Consider the following 18,042-nt stretch of genomic DNA (forward strand, 5'->3'; position numbering starts at 1 on the left):
CCAGTCCCCAGCTTGGAAGTTGTAGATGACTCGGTTCTTAGCTGGGAAGAACACATGTCAGATGCCTCAGAGAGCCTCTTGCCTCCACTGCTCCAGGAGCATCAAGGGAGGCTGGGAAGACTTCTAACCTGAAGACAAAGGCAATGAATGTTCCTGTGGATGGTGAGGGCTGGGAATTTGGCTTGCCCTGAAATCTCCATCATGGACTGTCTACACCTACCAAGCAGTGTTCAAATGCTTACTAGTCCACCTAGCAGAGCAGATTCCTGACTGTATGACCTCCGTGTGCCTCAGTTTCCCAAAAGTAAAATGCAGGTGATGACATAAGCATTTGTCATGGATCTGAATAATAACTGACTTTGAAATGTGTAAATTGCTTAGGGCATTCTGTGGTACTGATAAATAACCAATAAGCATTCCCTGGGGAGTCTGGCATTTCTAGCATTAGCCTGTACTGTTGATCCCATTCAGTAAATCTGTCAAGTATCCACACTGTAGCATTTGACACTGAGTCCTAAGGTTTCAGCAGCGAACAAAAGAGATGACACTATTCTCACACAGTGAGAGTGCCCTCTCTGCACCCTTCTGGAATAGAAATAGTCTAAAGCCTTTTTTTTTTTGAGACAGGGTCTCTGTCTACAGCCCTGGCTGTTCTGGAACTCTCTCTATGTAGATCAGGTTGGCTTCAAACCTCAAAGAGATCTGCCTGACAAGTGCTGGTATTAAAGGCATGCACCACCATGCCTGGTTACTTTTTAAGACAGCAGAGGGAGGAGGTAGATAGACCAACAGCGATTTTGTCAAGCATCTAACTTAGGCTTGCATTATGCTACCGGCAAGGGCTCATGCCCCAGTCAGTTTCAGCAAGACTTGCTTCCTGAAGCATGTGAGTTCAGCCTGAATGACACTGACATTACTACTGTGGAGCCAGAGTGAAGGGAGGAGTGTGCTGCTGGCCATGCTCAAGCCCCTAAGTCAAGAATATGTCAGCAAGTGGGCAGGGTAGCACTTGCCTGTGCCTGGTGTCCCATCGACCAGGAGGCTGAGGCAGGAGGATAAGAGTACAAGGCCAGCCAACTATGAAATGAGGCCTGACGTCTGTTCTATGGTCTGCTTTTCAGTTATACAAGCCAATAAATTCCCTTCCTTTGTTTATGCCTGAACCCTGAACTTACTTCAACCTCTAGAAAACTGATACTCGAGCTGTTACTGTTCTCAGTGCTTCATAGTTCTATGCCTTGGTCACAAGTGCACACACCACACACACACACACACACACACACACACATACCCACCACACACACCCATACCCACACATACCACACACACACAACATACACACAACACACGCACCACACACACATACAACATACACATCACACACATATATACCCTACGCACACACACACACACCCATACCCACCACACACACCCATACCCACACATACCACACACATACCACACACACACAACATACACACAACACACGCACCACACACACATACAACATACACATCACACACATATATACCCTACGCACACACACACACACTACAATTCACAGCCCACCCTTGACTTCTCTCCTGCTTGCCTTGCCCTTTCCCAAGCACCTCTGGCCAAGCCACTTCCTCCCAGGCTGGTCAGAATGAATTCCCAGCCCCAAGTTTGGCCTCTTGTGGCCTTGCCTTCTCTGGAAGGCTGAGGGACCATGCCTGCTTTCAATCAGCCAGCAGGAGAATGCTACCCCAAAACTGCAGACGGCTCTCACTCTAGAAGGTCCCCTGTACTGTCCCCTCATCTTGTGTCTCTGGGATCCTGTAACTAGGCCTGGGGAGATTCAAGGGTGTTTGTACCCAGCTAGAAAGCTGTCTCTGAAGGGCAGCCCAGGAAAACCCAAACTCCCTCATCCTCCGGGAACATTCCCACCTCCCTCCCTCAGGACTAAGAAATTTAGTGTCCAAATCACTTACTCATACACTGATTGTTGACAATGCTTGTGCTGTTTTCTAACTTCTTTTATTGTAAGACTTGCCTCTTTGGATTGACTATAGGCCTAGCATGGTACCCAGTAGACAAGGAAGAAATTATGGCTGATCAACGGAATGGTTGGATAAATGGTGAAGTGACTGGATAATGAGTAGAATAAACAGGAAGGGAGTAATAGGGCTGAGGTAGAGTAGTAGACCGTGAAACAGCTCAGCGAAGGAGCAGAGGAAGGAGACAGGCGGTAGGATGGAGCAGCCTCTTGACAGAATGCCAGGAGGGACCCCAGGTCTCTCAACTTTGTGTTTCCATAAAAACAAAAACAAAACAAACAAACCAACCAGGCTAGCTCTGTACTCCTTTGCAGTTTATTACAGAAGCACCATTTCCCAAGGACAATGTGCATCATGCTTTGACATGACCAGTCATGGCAGATAAGGGGTCTGCTCTCATACCCACTCCCCAGACAGAGGAAGGACCCGGAGGCTGGGCCACCAGCACACTACATGCAGCCTCTCAGGCAGGGTCTGGGAGGGTCCTCCCAGCAAGAGCTCCAAGTCCTCTGCAGGTCGGGGCCACAGGGACTCTGGCCTCCCACAGAGATTTCCTTTTTCTCGGTGCCACCAATCCCCATGCCTGGTCCTATACTGGCATTGCCCGGAGCCGATGAGACCTCAGACAACCCAGGAGAGCTTCGGGTGACTGCATGGATTTGCAGCTACAAATGAAAAGCCACGTTTTGTTTTGAATGGATTGTGCTCTGGCAGGAAGGCCTGGGATGCAAATCCACCGAGAGAAGATGCAGATGGGAAGCAGATGTGGGGATGTTGCAAGCCCTGCTCCACCGCCTTAGGCCCACCTTTTAGAACGCAGGCCTTCTGCTGTGGAACACTGATGGCAAGACTGTGCCTAGACACTGTGGGAGCCCCGGCTGCCACCCTCGCCTTCTCACCTCCCACGCAGGATAAGACATTCTTTTTCGTGCGTCCTTAGAAGACATGTCTGCTCTTCCTGCCCTCTCCTCTGCCCCGTCTTGCCCTGTCTTTTTATGTCACTTGCCTCTCTTGCTCTGTCTCTCTCTCAGACATCCTGTCTGTCCCCAGTCTTTGCCTCTCCCTCCTTTGTCCTGGCTGCTGCCCAAGGCTTCTGCCCCTACCCTCCATGCTTGGATAAATCTGCCAATCAGCTTGAATCCCTGGAGTGAGGAACAGGAAGAACCAGCCAAGGGCAGACAGCAACCCCAGTTCCCTAAAGGAAGCCAGTTCAAGCCAGCTAGGCCTGGGCGGGCTGAGGCCAAGAATTTCTCACTTACCCTCAGGGCTGGATATTTAGTCTGAGTTGGGGAGGGCAGGTGGCAACCAGCCTGGAGCTCCTAAGCCTGTAGGAGTCCCTGCACTGTCCCAGCTCTCCATCCTTAGGTCCCTGCTCCAGGGGACACTACTCTCACAATCCTGGCTTGGGCCCAACCTTTTGCAGCACTACAGAGGTAGCACAGCTGGGTACTGTGGCCACTATGTCCCAAGGGCACAGGCCCAGGCGAAGGGCAGGCAGGACAGGAAGAAGCGCATTTTGTATACTCCACTGCACTGAAGCAATCCTTCCCCTGCTAGGCCCCCCAGCCAGCCTCCAAAGGCACGCATGCTTGTTCCTTGGCGTGTATACAGCATACATACTTTATCCAATTGATACTGGGCTCCACATTCAGTTGTCTTGTTTTTCTTTATGTTCTGCAAGCCCTCTTGAGTTCTCAGGCAAGACCTCAAGACCATTTCTAGCACATTCCAGGGGCCACCAGCCATCTCAGATTTTGATTTTTGAACTCTCGAGTGTTACTCAGCTTTGGAGAAGAACTTGAGAGACAAACTGAAAACCATCTAAAAATAGGATGTTGCCATTCCCAGAACCCTGAAACCGTGTAGAGGGACATTTCACAGAGGCTTCTGTGGTGTGAATGAGGAGGCTGTCAGAACACAGCTGGGGCCTCTCCCGGGCACTCCCCAAGGCTTTGCTCAAGGGTGTTCTTCCCCTCCAGCAAGCATTTCTTCAGAACCCGTGGGCACTTTGTGGTTCCCAGAACTGGGCTGTAGCATATCATAAGACGTAGTCTTAGGAGCTTGGCACTCAGTGTGGTACCTAAGCTTGGCTCTGGAATCCTTCCTGCACTGGGCATCCATTACACATGTGCCTCACACTATGCTAGGCCGTGGTTTTCAGTGGCAAGTAAACCAGCAAGCACATCTCTCTGCTCATTAAAAAGATACTGACACCTGGGTCACAGTCAGGGGAGGTATGGGAGAGCCTTTGCAGCCAAGGGGACCTCAGACAGGTCACAGCAGCTGTCTCTGAGATTCAGTTTTTTCACCCAGTAGAGGGGGAGGTAGTCACAGGACCCACACAGCTAAAAGCATTAGTACATGGGATGACAGATGGCAGAGGCTGAGTTCTCTGCTAACCTGTCCCCAGGTCCCCATGTCATTGCAGGATATACAGTTCACTCCCAAGAGCTCACACTGCATCTGTCAGTGGCCCTGCCTTTGGCTGCTTGATTCTGCTTGGGTGGCCTGCAGAGAAGGCAGGCAGGTGCCTTCGAGGTTGCTTCCCTGCGCCCCAACAGGCAGCCCCCAAGGACTTTGGGAGTAAGGGATAAATGCCTAGTCTCCAGAGCTCCCTGCAGACAGAGCCTTGTCCCCTCCACATGTCTGCTGATACTGTAACCTTGCTTGATCTTCTCCTCCCCAACCCCACCCCCACCCCTGGGAAGATTCCTAAGAAACTGTCACTTTCACACAAACCCTCGTTTCTCAATCTTTGCCTGGGGAACACAATTTAGGATACTGGGAAATACTATGTAAACCTTAGTATTAGGAGGTGTCCCTTAAGCTATGTGACCCCTTCTCCCTGTAGAGCCAAGGGTAAGGCCAGTCCTCCTAAGCCTTCTCGGAATTAGTCACAATACATTGGCATCTAACTCTGGACATCTTTGCTTCTTGTGTGCAGGCAAAGGCCTTAGAAGCTGACAGCATTGCCCTGGCAGATGCCAGTCTGCCCTCAATTCAGGAAACTCCCTGAGCCGTTGGCCTCTGGATTCTGTGTTCTCCCTCCAGGGACCGGCACAGGATACTAAAGGGTAGTATAACATTCATACTTGACGATCGCCACCTTCTTCCAGTGCTAGACACTCCAAGGTCATGCTGAACTTAGTCCTCCTTTTCCCACATGGGGTAGAAGCAGTTGACAAAGGCCAGATCCAGAGTCTGGACTGGATATTTTTTTGGTGGGGGGCTTTGTGATGTTTATGGCACTTGCCAGCCTTTAAAACTAATTTGTCGATATTTTTCCTTGTTCCAAATAGTCTCCTTCTTACCTGATCTTCTGATTCCACCCCCATGAAGATGACTCAAAATTACAGAAGCTTGAGACAACCTAAATCTTACTGTGCTTTGGTTACCTGCTGTTTGGAGGACTTTGTCAGACCTGACTCCACCTCCCTACATTTCAGCTCTTGCTTTCTCTCCTCATCCCTGTCATTCCAGTGTTAGATGTGACCAAATGCACACACGATAGCAGGCCCTCTCAAAAACATGCTCAATTCAGACTCCTTCTTCCCCAAACGCCGGAGCCGCCCATCGCGCCTGTCACAGAGGGAGGCGTGGCAGCAGAGACTAAAGTGGAATCGGGAAACTTCAATTCTTTTTTCAAATAGCAGCAAAGGATGCAACATATATACCCTTGCCAGGTGGTGGGGAGGGGGGGGCGCAGCTTTAATCCCAGCACTCAGGAGGCAAGGGCAGGTGGGTCTCTGTGAGTTCAAGGCTAACCTAGTCTATAGATCAAATTCCAAGTTCCAGAATAGCCTGGCCTATACCGAGAAACCTTGTCTCAAAACAAACAAAACAAACAAACAAACAAACAAACAAACAAACAAAGACTTTGGGAGCAGCTTGTGTGAGCAAGGGTCCCTGAACATAAGTGTCCAAAGCTTCCTAGGAAATTGGCTCTGGTTGCTGGATTTACTGTGAGTTTGGACACATGGCCTTTTAAGGTCTGAGGGTTTTCCAACATCCCAGATGTAAAAAGGAGGTATGGCTGTTCTGTTCAGGACTCTTCTTCCCTTGGTCCTCCTCAATTGTGGCCCCTACAGCCCATCCAGGTGAGGCTGAAGAGGGACGTGAAATGGTTACCACAGTTATGGCTAACAGCAAACTTGGCTTCTGACATTGGTCTTAATGGCAGGAGGTATCTGGCACCTACAAGCCCAAGTGTTCCTCTTGTTTTGCATGTTTTTGTTTTAAGTGACCCCTGGCACTTCTGCTTTCAAAGTGTCTTCTAAAAAAAAAAAAAAAAAAGAAAAGAAAAGAAAAGAAAAAAAAATCCTCGGTTTCTCTTTGTTAAATAGAAGAGAAGGACAAAAACAATTAGCTCTGTCTAGGCCAGGCCAGGGCTGGAGGCCAACGAAGCCAGAAGTGGCAGAGCAATGCTAGTGTCTGTAGACTCTTCTGTGGGTTACAGAACATTCCTCACCACCATTACCACTCTGAGTTTCAAGCTCCCTCTGCACTGTACATTGTAGTACATGTTAGAATCAATCTTTTCTAGGTAAATGAGACTAAGCCATCCGTGTAATAGTGGTTACTTATCCTCAGTTAAAACTTAACGCAGTCTAAGAAAGTTGTGGATGTTGGCTTTTCCACTGTAAGGAATTTTTTTTAAAGAGGGCAGGGAACAAAGTGTAACTCACTAGCAGAACATTCACTGGGAGTTTCAAGACTACGTTCAATCCTTAATACCACAAAGAGTAGAACAGGAGGCTGGGGAGATGGCTCCACAGGCAAAATGCTCACTGTTCAACAGTCAGGACCTGGGTTTGGATTCCTGGCTCCCACATAAAGTTGAATGCACCAGTGTGTGTCTGTAACTCCACTGCAGGAGAGAAGGGAACAGGTCTTGGAAACTCACTGGTCGGCCCATCTATCCAAAATGCTGAGCTCCAGGTCCAATGAGAGACTTTGTCTCAAAGAATAGGACAGAGAGTAATAGAAGAGAATTGAGCTGACCTCTGGCTTCCACATGCACACACGAGGATGCATCACATACACAATAATAAAAATGGTAATGCCCACCCCATCCCTTCTGGGTTGGGATAGACTTACTATGGGGTTCAGGCTGACCTAGAATTCACTCTGTAGCCCAGGCTGATCTCCACACAGAGTGATTTTCCTGCACCTGCCTCCCAAATGCTGACTGGCATTGCAGGCATGAGTCACTGCTTCAGCTGTCCCTATCTTTTTAAACAGTCATGTCAAGACACTCTTTCATGAATTCTCTAACCCTCACATCCTCTGACACAAGCTGGGTTTAGAAGTTGAGGATGGCCAGTCCAAGTTGGGGAACATTCCTCAAGAGTGCACAGCATAGCCATGAACTTAGCTTGTTCAAATATTCACCGTACCTGGCCATGCTTACAGAGGCACTGTTGAAGGAGCTTGAACCCCATCCGAGAGGCCTCCCAGACCTCTCTCTGTCTGGCACATCTTGTCTCTTATTGGAAAGAGGCTGCTTCAACATAAAAACGGTTCTGGCACAGTTCTAAGACGACTGGAAAAGGCCTGTGTCCTGTCATTGCCCGTATGGTTTGTTCTCAGTGAGACAGAGAGAGGGTTGCCAGCGTGGGCTGGTAATGTCATGGAGGCGCCCACATTTCCAGCCAAGGGATGGACTTGGCTTCTACCCTTAGCTTTGAAACGGCAGCCCACAGCTTGGCCAGCACTCATCCTTTTGCTTTTTCTTCAATTCTCACAAGAGCCTGGAGCTGGACACTGGTCTAAGGCTCTTCCCCCAACACTTGGGGATTGAGAGATGGAGGGATGCCTGCTGCCCCAGAAGGAGCAGTAGAATGTACAGGTACTGCCATGAATGGACAGTGGCAGTCTCAGGGGTGTAGGGCAGCAGAATTGGCTGGGGAAATGCCCACTAGGCTGGCTCCCTCCCTCGGGACCCAGAAACCAGAGACCCACACAATCTGCCTCCTTGCTTGGAGAATGAACAGCACAGCACACACTCTAGCCGCTCCCTTGCAGGGAGACTGTCTGGACGTGGCTCTCTACCCACAAGCCACCTCACTTGAGCTTGTGTGAGGTGAGGTGTTGGAAACAAGCTGACACCAAGATTCATCTACTAGGCACATAACCTCGGACAGATCACTCCTCTGTGCCTAGGTCTCTTGTAAAATGTAAATACTAAATACAGCTTCTAAACAGATAGATGTGAAGGTGAACGACGTTAACACAGGTCAAATGCTAAGAACAGGGCGTGTGTGGAATAAGCACCCATTAAAGAGCTCTATTTTTACACACGTTCTGAAATTATTCCTTTAGGTTCTTTTCTGTTACTTAGCAATGGATTGAGAATCGGGGCAAGTGGTAGAGAAACTTACAGCTTCTGCCTTGTGAAACCTTTAAAGATGCTGTGACGACAGCTCCTCTGGCGGCTTCCCTCCTGGCCACACAGCTGCAGGCTCATTTGTGTCTGTTTCGGCTTATAAGGTGTTTAATACTCCATTAGCACCTCCCTGCTTGTTGTGGGCACTGACCACCGCAGCTGGCTCCCTCTGGACTGGCTGAGCTGCCTTTGAAACTAGTTCCTGCCATGGCCCAGGCTTCCTCAGCTAGTCCCAGTTCCATCCTCCAGGTTACTCTCTTTAGTATGCTCATTTTTAAAAATATATGACATGGCTTCTAATCCCACTCTACGACCTGAAAGAGAACTCGGGGCGTCTTCATTCACCCAGAACCTTTCTTCTCTTCTTCCCCATCCCACACCTGCCCACATGCCCTCCTTACCCTCACCCCTCAAGGTTTAGTATGCAATCAGGCAGGCAGGCAGGCAGGCCGGCAGGCAAGAGCTCAAATTTGAAGCAGATGTTTGGGATGATGAGTGAAGTCAGGGTGGGGACACTAGGAAGGATGTGGACCCTTCTAGAACTGCTTGCTCTGACCTACTGCCAAGGCTGGGGGAAAACGAGTGAGTGTTCCTGGTTAAGTACCCAGCTATCTCCTCTGCCAGGCGTTCCTGGGCCTCGGTCCTCAGAGGCTCTGGCTCAGCCTCCAGAGCTCTCCATACCCTATGCCAACCACTATCTTAACCCCTGCTCTCACTGCACCAAGCCCCTGAGCCCAGTCTCACCCCAAAAGTCAGGGCTGGAGTTCTGCTTCCCCCCCCCATAGCTAATCCACAGTGACATTTTTAAAAGCCACACTTAAGATATGCTCTGACAAGAGAGCTTTGTGCTCATTCCTTGTGTGAGAGGCTGTCTGGAAGACTTAACCGAGATGCCAAGACAATAGAATTTTCAAGGTTCTGGGGCAGAAATAGATGAGAACCACTGTAGAGTATACAGATGGATGGCTGTTCCCCAACCCCTCCCACGATGTCCCCAGAGTGGCACAAATGACATCCTGGATTCATTCAATATGTTTGCTACCCTGAGAAAGACACAGTACCCTGTATAGAACACAGTTTCAACCCCATTGCCGAGACTCCAAGGAAGCACAGGCCAGTATTATCATGAACAAGGATTCGAAGAAATCCTTTTAGGACAGGGAGCACAGGGACCTGGTGCTCCTGAGGCAGGGTTCAAACAAGCATCCATCTAGCTGTGAAGGGAATCGACCACATCTGCCCAGCTCCCAGAGAGGAACAAGATTGGTCACAGCACACAGCAGAGAACTCAGGATTTTGACTAACACTAAGGGAAAGACTGGAATGAAGTTCAATGTTTCTACCCACGGTGGCCAAGAACCAATGTCACTCACGTCTCTTCATAGTGTTGATTCACTTCTTGTGCTTTGGGGTTCATGGCAAATGGTTTTGTCTTTCCTCTGCCATCCAATTATTCTAAGCAAGCACACATCTGTTTGATTGCTATTAATGTTGAAAATACTCCCTTTCCCCATTCACGCAAGAGTTTAATTTCATTCACTGAGCTGCAGGCAACTGGCCAACTTCCTGCTGCCAAAGTCAATACCCAGGTCTTCTGTGTCTAGGGGAGCAGGTTAAAGAAGAACTGGCCCCAAGATCATGGAGTTCCCTTTCCCAGCCCAGGCAGGATCGGCAAGGCTGGCCATAGACTACTTATGGTATGAGAACTCGCCCTTGGGTCTGTTTGAGTCTATCTTTACAAGAGTTCTTCTCTGAAAGTCAGTAGGGAGAGCAATTTCCCTTTGTTAAAGGAACTAGACATTTCACTTGCAACCCTCACTGTATGATACAGTCTCCAAACACATTAAAAAAAAAAAAAAAAAAAAACCAACCCCACCCCTGTGAAAATAAAGCAGCATGTGAGACATGGCCCTGAGCTTGTGTGCCTAAGCCTCAGGGAAAGGGCACAAAACTAGGAGGTACTCACAGGCATGGACCTGAGTTCTATCTGGTGTCTCAAGCTCTCTGTGGTGTCCCATATACAAGAAATAGTTGCTGAGATGCACATAGGCACAGAACTGGATGGGGAAGGAGACCACAGGCCATGATGGAACAGACAGCAGGTTTGAGGTGGAGAGTCTTTAACAGAAGTTAAACGATAACTTGGGGGAATCAGAGCTAGGACTTAGGAGACCCTAAAATGATGACACATACTCTTCTTACACAATAACACAACATTTTGTATTCAAAGTAGCTTAAGAGCCGTCAACCTCCTCCAGCTGGCTTGCAAATCCTGATATCCCTGACTCTGCTAATGGGCAGAGGAATGTCTTGGCAGCGTCTCTGAGTGGGAGTTCTGGAAAGAGGGAACACGCAGCCTGTAAAGCATAGAAAGCTTCAGGGTCCACCTCAGACAAGCCAGCAGCGCAGGTGAAGATGACAACTTCAGCCTGAAGGGACAGGAGCCTCCTACAAAGGCGGACTATACCTGAAGTCTCAGTAGATTCATGGAGTTACTGGCGCAGCAGGGGAGAGGTGTTCCCCTTATGCTGGCACTCTTGAAATTGTATGCTTTTCAGTGAAGTGTGCTCCAGGAACTTGGCCTTACCAGTTGGTGCTGTTTCATACAGACAGGAGAGATTTATTCAAATGAGTCTTTCTCTGCAGACAGTTACTAGAGATAAACATCAGAGTACTGTGCCTGACCTCATTGTAATCATCCCATTTGCATGTGACTAAGGATTTCCACCAATGTAGAGATAAAAATAATTTTAGGGCCCGCGTCCCTCAGTCACATCCTCAGGGGTGTCTTGTGTTCTTTATGCTGGGCTCATTTCAAACTTGGCAGTCTCTTCTCCCACATTATTACCTCACAGTTGTACAAAACTTTCTCCTTTCTCCATGCAGATTTTAAAGCCATGACTATTTGCTGCACCTCTTAAAAACTCTCCAAGTTGGAGTAAAGCCCCCCCCCAATCAACCCCAGATCACAGTGACTAGTATATAATAAACCAAGATATGCAGTGTTCATCTGTCCCACCAAGCACCAGGTAATCGTGAGGCAGGCAGGCAGGAAGCCCAATGTCTGGGTTTTCTGTCTAAACTAATCTTCAAGAGAAAAACCAAAACGTCAAGCTTGGATCTCAAAAAGAAACAGACCCGTGCTCAAATACAGTTCTAGAGCCAAGTATGGCAGTACACGCCTTTAATCCCAGCATCCAGGAGGTAGAAGCAGGAGAATCTGTGAGTTCTAGGCCAGCCTGGACTACAGAGTCCCTGTCTCAAAAAAGGAAAAAAAAAAAAAAAAAAAAAAAAGAAAGAAAGAAAAAAGAAAAAAAGTCAGAAACACCAGCTCAGCTGACATGTTTGGGGATAATTTACTGCTGAGTCATTTTCAGTAATACCATATAGACAATAATGTCCCACTGACTATCAGAGTATCACGATCATGTCAGACCAGGCCACAAACAGGTCATAAATGCCAAGGCGTATCCAAGGTAGCAGTCTCAAACAATGTGATTAATCAGGTTCAGCACCAGGAGTTTGGGCTAGATTCTCAAGGGACCAAGGTGGTTTTTAAGATTTATTTATTATGCACAGTCTTCTGCCTGCATGTATCCCTGCAGGCCAGAAGAGGGCACCAGATCTCATTATAGATGGTTGTGAGCCACCATGTGGTTGTGGGAATTGAACTCAGGACCTCTGGAAGAGCAGCCAACCAGTGCTCTTAAATTCTGAGCCATCTCTCCAGCCCTTCAGAGGATTCTTAAAACCAGTTATGAAGGTGCAATCAGAACAGCAGGTGAGGGATGGAGGCAACTAAATATGTAATTATATGAAAATCTGAAGGCTGTCAGAGTGCTAATGCCGTTTTCCTGTGGGTGGGTAGTGTAACCCTGTATACTTCCTCTTTGTTGTTTTGTTTTTTTAATATACGGACCCATACTTCCTCTTTTACTATTTTGTTTGGGGCTTTGCTGTTTGATACTGGGCTCAGGGGACCCTTCCAGCCTACCCACCCAAGTAGCTGGGACTACAGACATGTACCACCATATCCACCTTGCTTGAAATTTTAAGTTCTTTTTTTAAATGTGTGTGTCTGTGTACCATGTTTGTGCAGATACCTGCAGACATGTGGGTCCCTGGATCCCTGGGAACTGAAGCTACAGGCAGTTTTAAGCTGCCCAATGTAGGAGACACAAACTAAAGCTAGGTCCTCTGTAAAAGCAGCAAGCATCCCTAACCACTGAGCCATCTCTCTAGGCCCCTCTTTTAACTTACTTAGACAATTTCTCTGTTGACTGATAAGAAAACAACAAATTAATGTGTAAAGATTGTAATAGAGAACCCTTTGTTAGTATCAAACTAGTTTCCTTCTCAGGCTCTGAGCACACTTTCCCACTGAGTTGCTATCTATAGCAAGTAGCGTGGTCTGCCCTGAGGACAGGTACTGGAGACCAGCCAGGGTCCCAAGTGCACACTCTATCCACAGTAGGCTGCTCCCCACTTCCAGGGTAATTACCAGCAACATTTAAAAGCCTCTCTGAACATTTTCCTTCCCGTCTTCTATTTAAGTTCTGGTTCCCACCCCCACTCAAACAGTCACTTAGTCCTCACTTCTTGTAGGCATTTTATTTACTGTACAAACTATTTACATCTCCAGTTGCAGATGTCCAGACCTTGCCTGACAATATGCAGAGAGCTTGGTCTCTGCCAAGTTTCTAGAACCATGCCGACACTCTTCTTGGTTTTCATTTCATGACTTGTCTCCTTCAAGGACACTGAAAAGCCAAAAGCCAGGAGAGCAGCTGGCCTCCCAAGTACCTGTGTCACAAAGCATTAACAGAAGAACTGGCCAAAATAAGGGATATGAATAGAAAATTGCCCAGGAAATAACATATCCTTTTATCTCTCCCACATTCTGTATGTCTTCCCCACTGGACTGGCTAGTGCCCAAGCAGTATTAGAAAAAAAAAAAGGTAAAAGAAAATGCAAAAGAGAGCAAAACTGCTTCTGAACAGTTAGGAGAGAGTAAACTGGAGTAGAAAATCACACAGTACTAAAGGGGTTTTTGTTAAAGACTTTGGTGCCTGAAGACCACCGTAGGATAATAGAGCTGCCCCAGCTGGGCTGCAACAGTGCCTCGGAGACTCTGAAAAAGTGCTATGACTAGAGCTGAAAAGGACAGGTCTAGCCAAGGATAGAAACTGGACCCCCTGCTCTTAATCTCGAGAGGGGTGCTGGAGCTGGGACTGCAGAATCCAGGACAGGAACAATTGCCCCAGACAGCCAAGCCAGCCCATGTACCCAAAGGAGGCCCAAGAGGCAGCAGGGCAATGGGTAAACTATCTCCATGGAAAAATGTGGGCAAGCAGCAGCACCTTGTCCTGGTCCCTGAGGAGAGCAGTGACCATGTGGCATGGAGGACCCTGGGGTGTAGAGGCCCTGGTGCCAGTCCCACACCCCAAGGATAATCGAGGTCAGCACCCACGCCAAGAAAGGACAAATGATGACTGCGAAGGAGGTCAGGCTGGAGATGTAGCAGCTCAGGAGGGCTTATTTCTCATGATCCCTGGGAACAGGAGGGCTCAGACATGCTTCCAGGCCAAGGCACTCGCACAAGAACTGCCTTGTCTCGGGATTCTGCATACTTGCTGGTTTTGGCAATAAAGATGGCTTGTAATATTCTGAGTGAGTACCCCATCAGAAATTGTGGCTTAGAGCAAAGCCTTATTAAAGACAGAAACTGCAAAGTCCATTTGATCTTGAGCCTCAATGTGTTTTCACTCAAACACTAATGAATAGAGATGTTATCATCGTCCAAGAGACTGACAAGTCTCTTCGATCACCACATAATATAGCTTCGTCCCTCCTGGTCACTGATGAAGCCAAGTACCTGGAATTGCTAAGTATTTACTGCTGTCTATCCCCAATGGCCTGACCTAGGACCTGTGATGACAGTTCTGCCTCAGTGCTACCAGAGACTACCACCAAAGGGAGCTGGCAAGCTATGTTCACTGTCTCGGCCCTTTGCTCCCAAATTCCTCCAGAATGCTAGAGGCAGTTCTTAATGAACTGTGTAAGTTGGAGGTCAATGGTCAGGCCAAGTCATCATTCAGTGTAAACAACAAGCTCGGAGAAGAGCCTCAGTAGTCTTCAAGCCATCCACATGCCTGGACACAGCCCTATCCCGAGAGAAGTATAGGCAGCACTGGGGACCACAGCACAGTCACCCTTCACATTCTTCTCACTGCTTTCCTCACTGGCTCAAACTCAAGAGAAAGCTTAGCACATTCTTTATAGATTAACGATCATCTTCAAAAATGCCCGCAGGGAGTGTCTTTTCCAGTTGTCATCACAAACTGATCCTTTTGTACTATCAGCCCCCATCAGTGCCATGGCCTGTGCCAGCCATTATGTGGGAGGACAAATCAGATGGCTGGTGGGAGCCGTCTTCTATCTGTGCTTCTCCTGGCTACTGATGAGGAGAGGTGATGGGTTACCCAGGAAAAGGGATCATGTGCCAGTCTAGACAAGTAGTGAGATCAAGGAGGGTATTTCCAAAGAAAAGAGGGTGCTGGAACAAGGCATGGCTTAAGGGTCTCAGCATGGCAGCTTTCCAACAGAACTGAGTCCTCTGTGTCATCCATCTCTCCCAGCCACTGAGGCAGATTCAGCTACAGAGATCTTCAAAGGACCAAATGAAATGACAGCAGCATGGTCCTCTTCTCATGACCGAGTGGAACTCAGACAGGTACCATGTGCCCAAATGGCCTGCAGTAAATGTGGACACAGAGGGGGTGAGGTAAGAACAATGCTTGTAGATGACAGAATACTCCAGACACAAGGGAGCATGCAGTATCTTCTGACTAATGGTTACATGTGTTAAGGTCAGTGGTTATGCTTGTTAACATGTGTCCAGATGCTCGAGAGAGTGTGGGAGCCAAGCAGGTGACAGAGGAGTGGTCAGAGCATGCCAAAGCCCTCGCAACCCTCACTGATGGCCAGCTGCAGCATCCTGTGCACCTCTTCATATGAGTCATATGTAGGGAGGCACAGTTGGTTAAAACTGGAAAAACAAGGGGGAAAATGATTAATTCATACGACAAGAAACATGAGCAAAGGCTAGAAAGAGAATCTCCCATAAGGGATGCTTTGGGGAGCCAGACACCTACCATGTGTGTGCAGTAGGAAGAGTGCTGTGGGTCGGAGCAGCGATGATCTGAAATGAGGGACAGAGGGCAGCAAAGCCTCCAGGTGGAAGCTGAGAGGAGCCTGTCGTGAACTGAAGTAGCCGAGCCAATTCCTCCTGGGTCAGACTGGAAACCACAGTCCAAAACCACCTCATGACCTGGCAGAAAATACAGGGCTCTATTCAGGCATGGTGTGCAGCCATTTGATCCTTAGGATTTAATCCTTAAGGAAGAAACAGGATACTCTGGGTAGGTAGATGCTCCCATTTACAGTTCTACAAAGCACGGATAACAACCTCTGCAAGAATTTACATGGTCACAGGGTCAGAAGAGCACAAACGAATTGATTGCTTTGCTCTGTTGACTTGCATTTCCCACTTTCTGCCCCAATGGCAGTCAGCCTAACAGTGTAGGGACCCGAGTGCCTGTTTCTCCCACACGTTTCAACATGCCAGCTTCTCTGACTCCTCTACCTTTTTCTTCTAAAACCTTTCCTCACAAGTCGACACCAATCCAACTGTAGAAAGTTTAGCCCATTACCTTTTCTCTGAAATGCCAGGAGCCACCAACCACTACAGCATGGGCTTTGAAGTCAGACACACTGATGTCTCCAGTCCCACACATCAGCAGCTAGAGACAGACAGAAGGACAAGGACACACTATTTAGTCAGTTACTTAGTGACATGGAATGGAAAATAAGAGCAATGCCAGGAGAAAGACAGAAGGTAAGATCACAGTGCCAGAATGAACCGCAATAGGCCAATGATTCCTAACCAGTGTGGGGTTATGGGGCTCAGGGTTGGGGGGGGGGGTGCCGTCTGGGGTTGAAGGATAAACTTAAGGGGGTTTAGCAGGTTGTGGGCAGTGTCTTCCCTGAGGTCCCTAGGTCCTCTGGTACAGCTGCTGGGGGTTGTGGGCCTAGATGTGCCTGTATCACAGACTCAATTAAGAAGACAGATATGCTTATAGCTGCACCCTAGATCTATTGTATCAGAATCTCTAGAGCGGAGTTATAAGCTCATGTAACTGAAAAGGTGTTTCTGGTGAGTATGTCTAGTTAAGAACTGCTACGGATTCTTTGTAATTAAATCACAAAATTAAAGAAATAAAAGAAGTGGAGTATATGAATGCCAAGGAGAAAAGGCAAGCCCTTTCCTTTTGATGAAAATCCCCAGTCTTGTTTATGAGGGTTTTCTCTCAGGATCTATCCTCCTTTGGTGGATTGAACATTTACTACTTCCCTTTAGCTCTGTTTCCACTTAAACAGATGAATGAAATCTCTTAATAAAGAGACAAAAAAGGCCAAAGAAAGCCCTGCAAGTTTGGTTACTTTAAGACCATGCCAAGCTAATGAGTAACAAGGAGCAGGCTCAGGAACAACTGTAAGAGACTGCAACTTTCTATTATATGCTGCTATCAATGCTCATGAAAAAACAAAATACTCCAGTGCCCCAAAATACCAGCACTGGGTCAGAGGCCTATTAGAAATTTTAGGCTGAGAATTCATTGTTTGGATTTTATATCTCAAGGCACAAAATATGATAAAAATACAGAAGGCTTTGGCTGTTCCCTGACAGTTCAGATAACAAGAAAAAGAATTACATATCACCTGACTCTCACACAAATTTTTTTCCTTATAAAAGAATTTCTTCTTTTGTTGTTTTGTTTTTGTTTTTCAAGACAGGGTTTCTCTGTAGCCCTGGTTGTCCAGGAACTCACTCTGTAGACCAGGCTGGCCTTGAACTCAGAGATCCACCTGCCTCTGCCTCTTGAGGGCTGTGAGAGGATTTCTAACAGGAACCAGTTTGTAGAAACAACCCCCTCATGAATCAAATGGGAAGTTAAAAGTTGTAACTTTTATTGTGTGCACCATCTGTGAGGGGCAACAGTGACTAAAGGCAAGCTGACTGTTCTGACTTTGTCAGCTAACTATAAAAATGGAATTTACTATCTTATTGCTAACATATGCACATTCACACATTCTGTGATACTATAGACATGTAAACAGGCACACACAGTGGTTATGGTCTAAGCATATAGCCCATAAGGGATTTTGTCTTCTTCATTGTTATTGCTCTGGTATCTCAGTACACAATTCATAGTTTACATATACCCGAACAAATACATTCTATATCCCCTTAAATGTCATAAGACATTAATTATGAAGACTGCACACGATGCCAACACTCCTTACTAGTTGATTAATATCAATAATAGTTGGTAGACAAATATTAACTACCACTCTTCATAAATAGTTGCTGCTTTCTGACTTTCAACATTCTAATTTTTAAAAGCCAAAGAAAGAGTCAACGAATAGAAGAGTAACAAAAGTGAATACAGGATTGGAGAGATGGCTCAGTGGTTAAGAGCAATGGCTGCTCTTCCAAAGGGCCTGGGTTCAATTTCCAGCATCCATATAGCAGCTCACAACGGTTTCTTGTAACTCAGG

The 18,042-nt window shown here is 47.4% G+C and overlaps 1 protein-coding gene across 2 annotated transcripts in view; it reads right to left on the reverse strand.

Annotated features, from left to right (window-relative positions):
* Positions 1–13,017: 13,017 nt before the first annotated feature.
* Arel1 (apoptosis resistant E3 ubiquitin protein ligase 1) overlaps positions 13,018–18,042 on the reverse strand; it is a 28,969-nt gene continuing 23,944 nt past the window's right edge. For both annotated transcript variants that reach the window (XM_051196339.1, XM_051196338.1), the window contains exons 17-19: positions 16,134–16,223; positions 15,576–15,751; positions 13,018–15,469 (exon numbers count right to left, since the gene is read on the reverse strand). In XM_051196339.1, coding sequence (XP_051052296.1) covers positions 15,367–15,469; positions 15,576–15,751; positions 16,134–16,223 — 369 coding nt within the window. In that variant the 3' untranslated portion in view covers positions 13,018–15,366. The remainder of the gene's footprint in view (positions 15,470–15,575; positions 15,752–16,133; positions 16,224–18,042) is intronic.

The sequence above is a fragment of the Phodopus roborovskii genome, unplaced genomic scaffold (genome assembly GCF_943737965.1).
Source record: "Phodopus roborovskii unplaced genomic scaffold, PHOROB, whole genome shotgun sequence".
Lineage (NCBI taxonomy): Eukaryota > Metazoa > Chordata > Mammalia > Rodentia > Cricetidae > Phodopus > Phodopus roborovskii.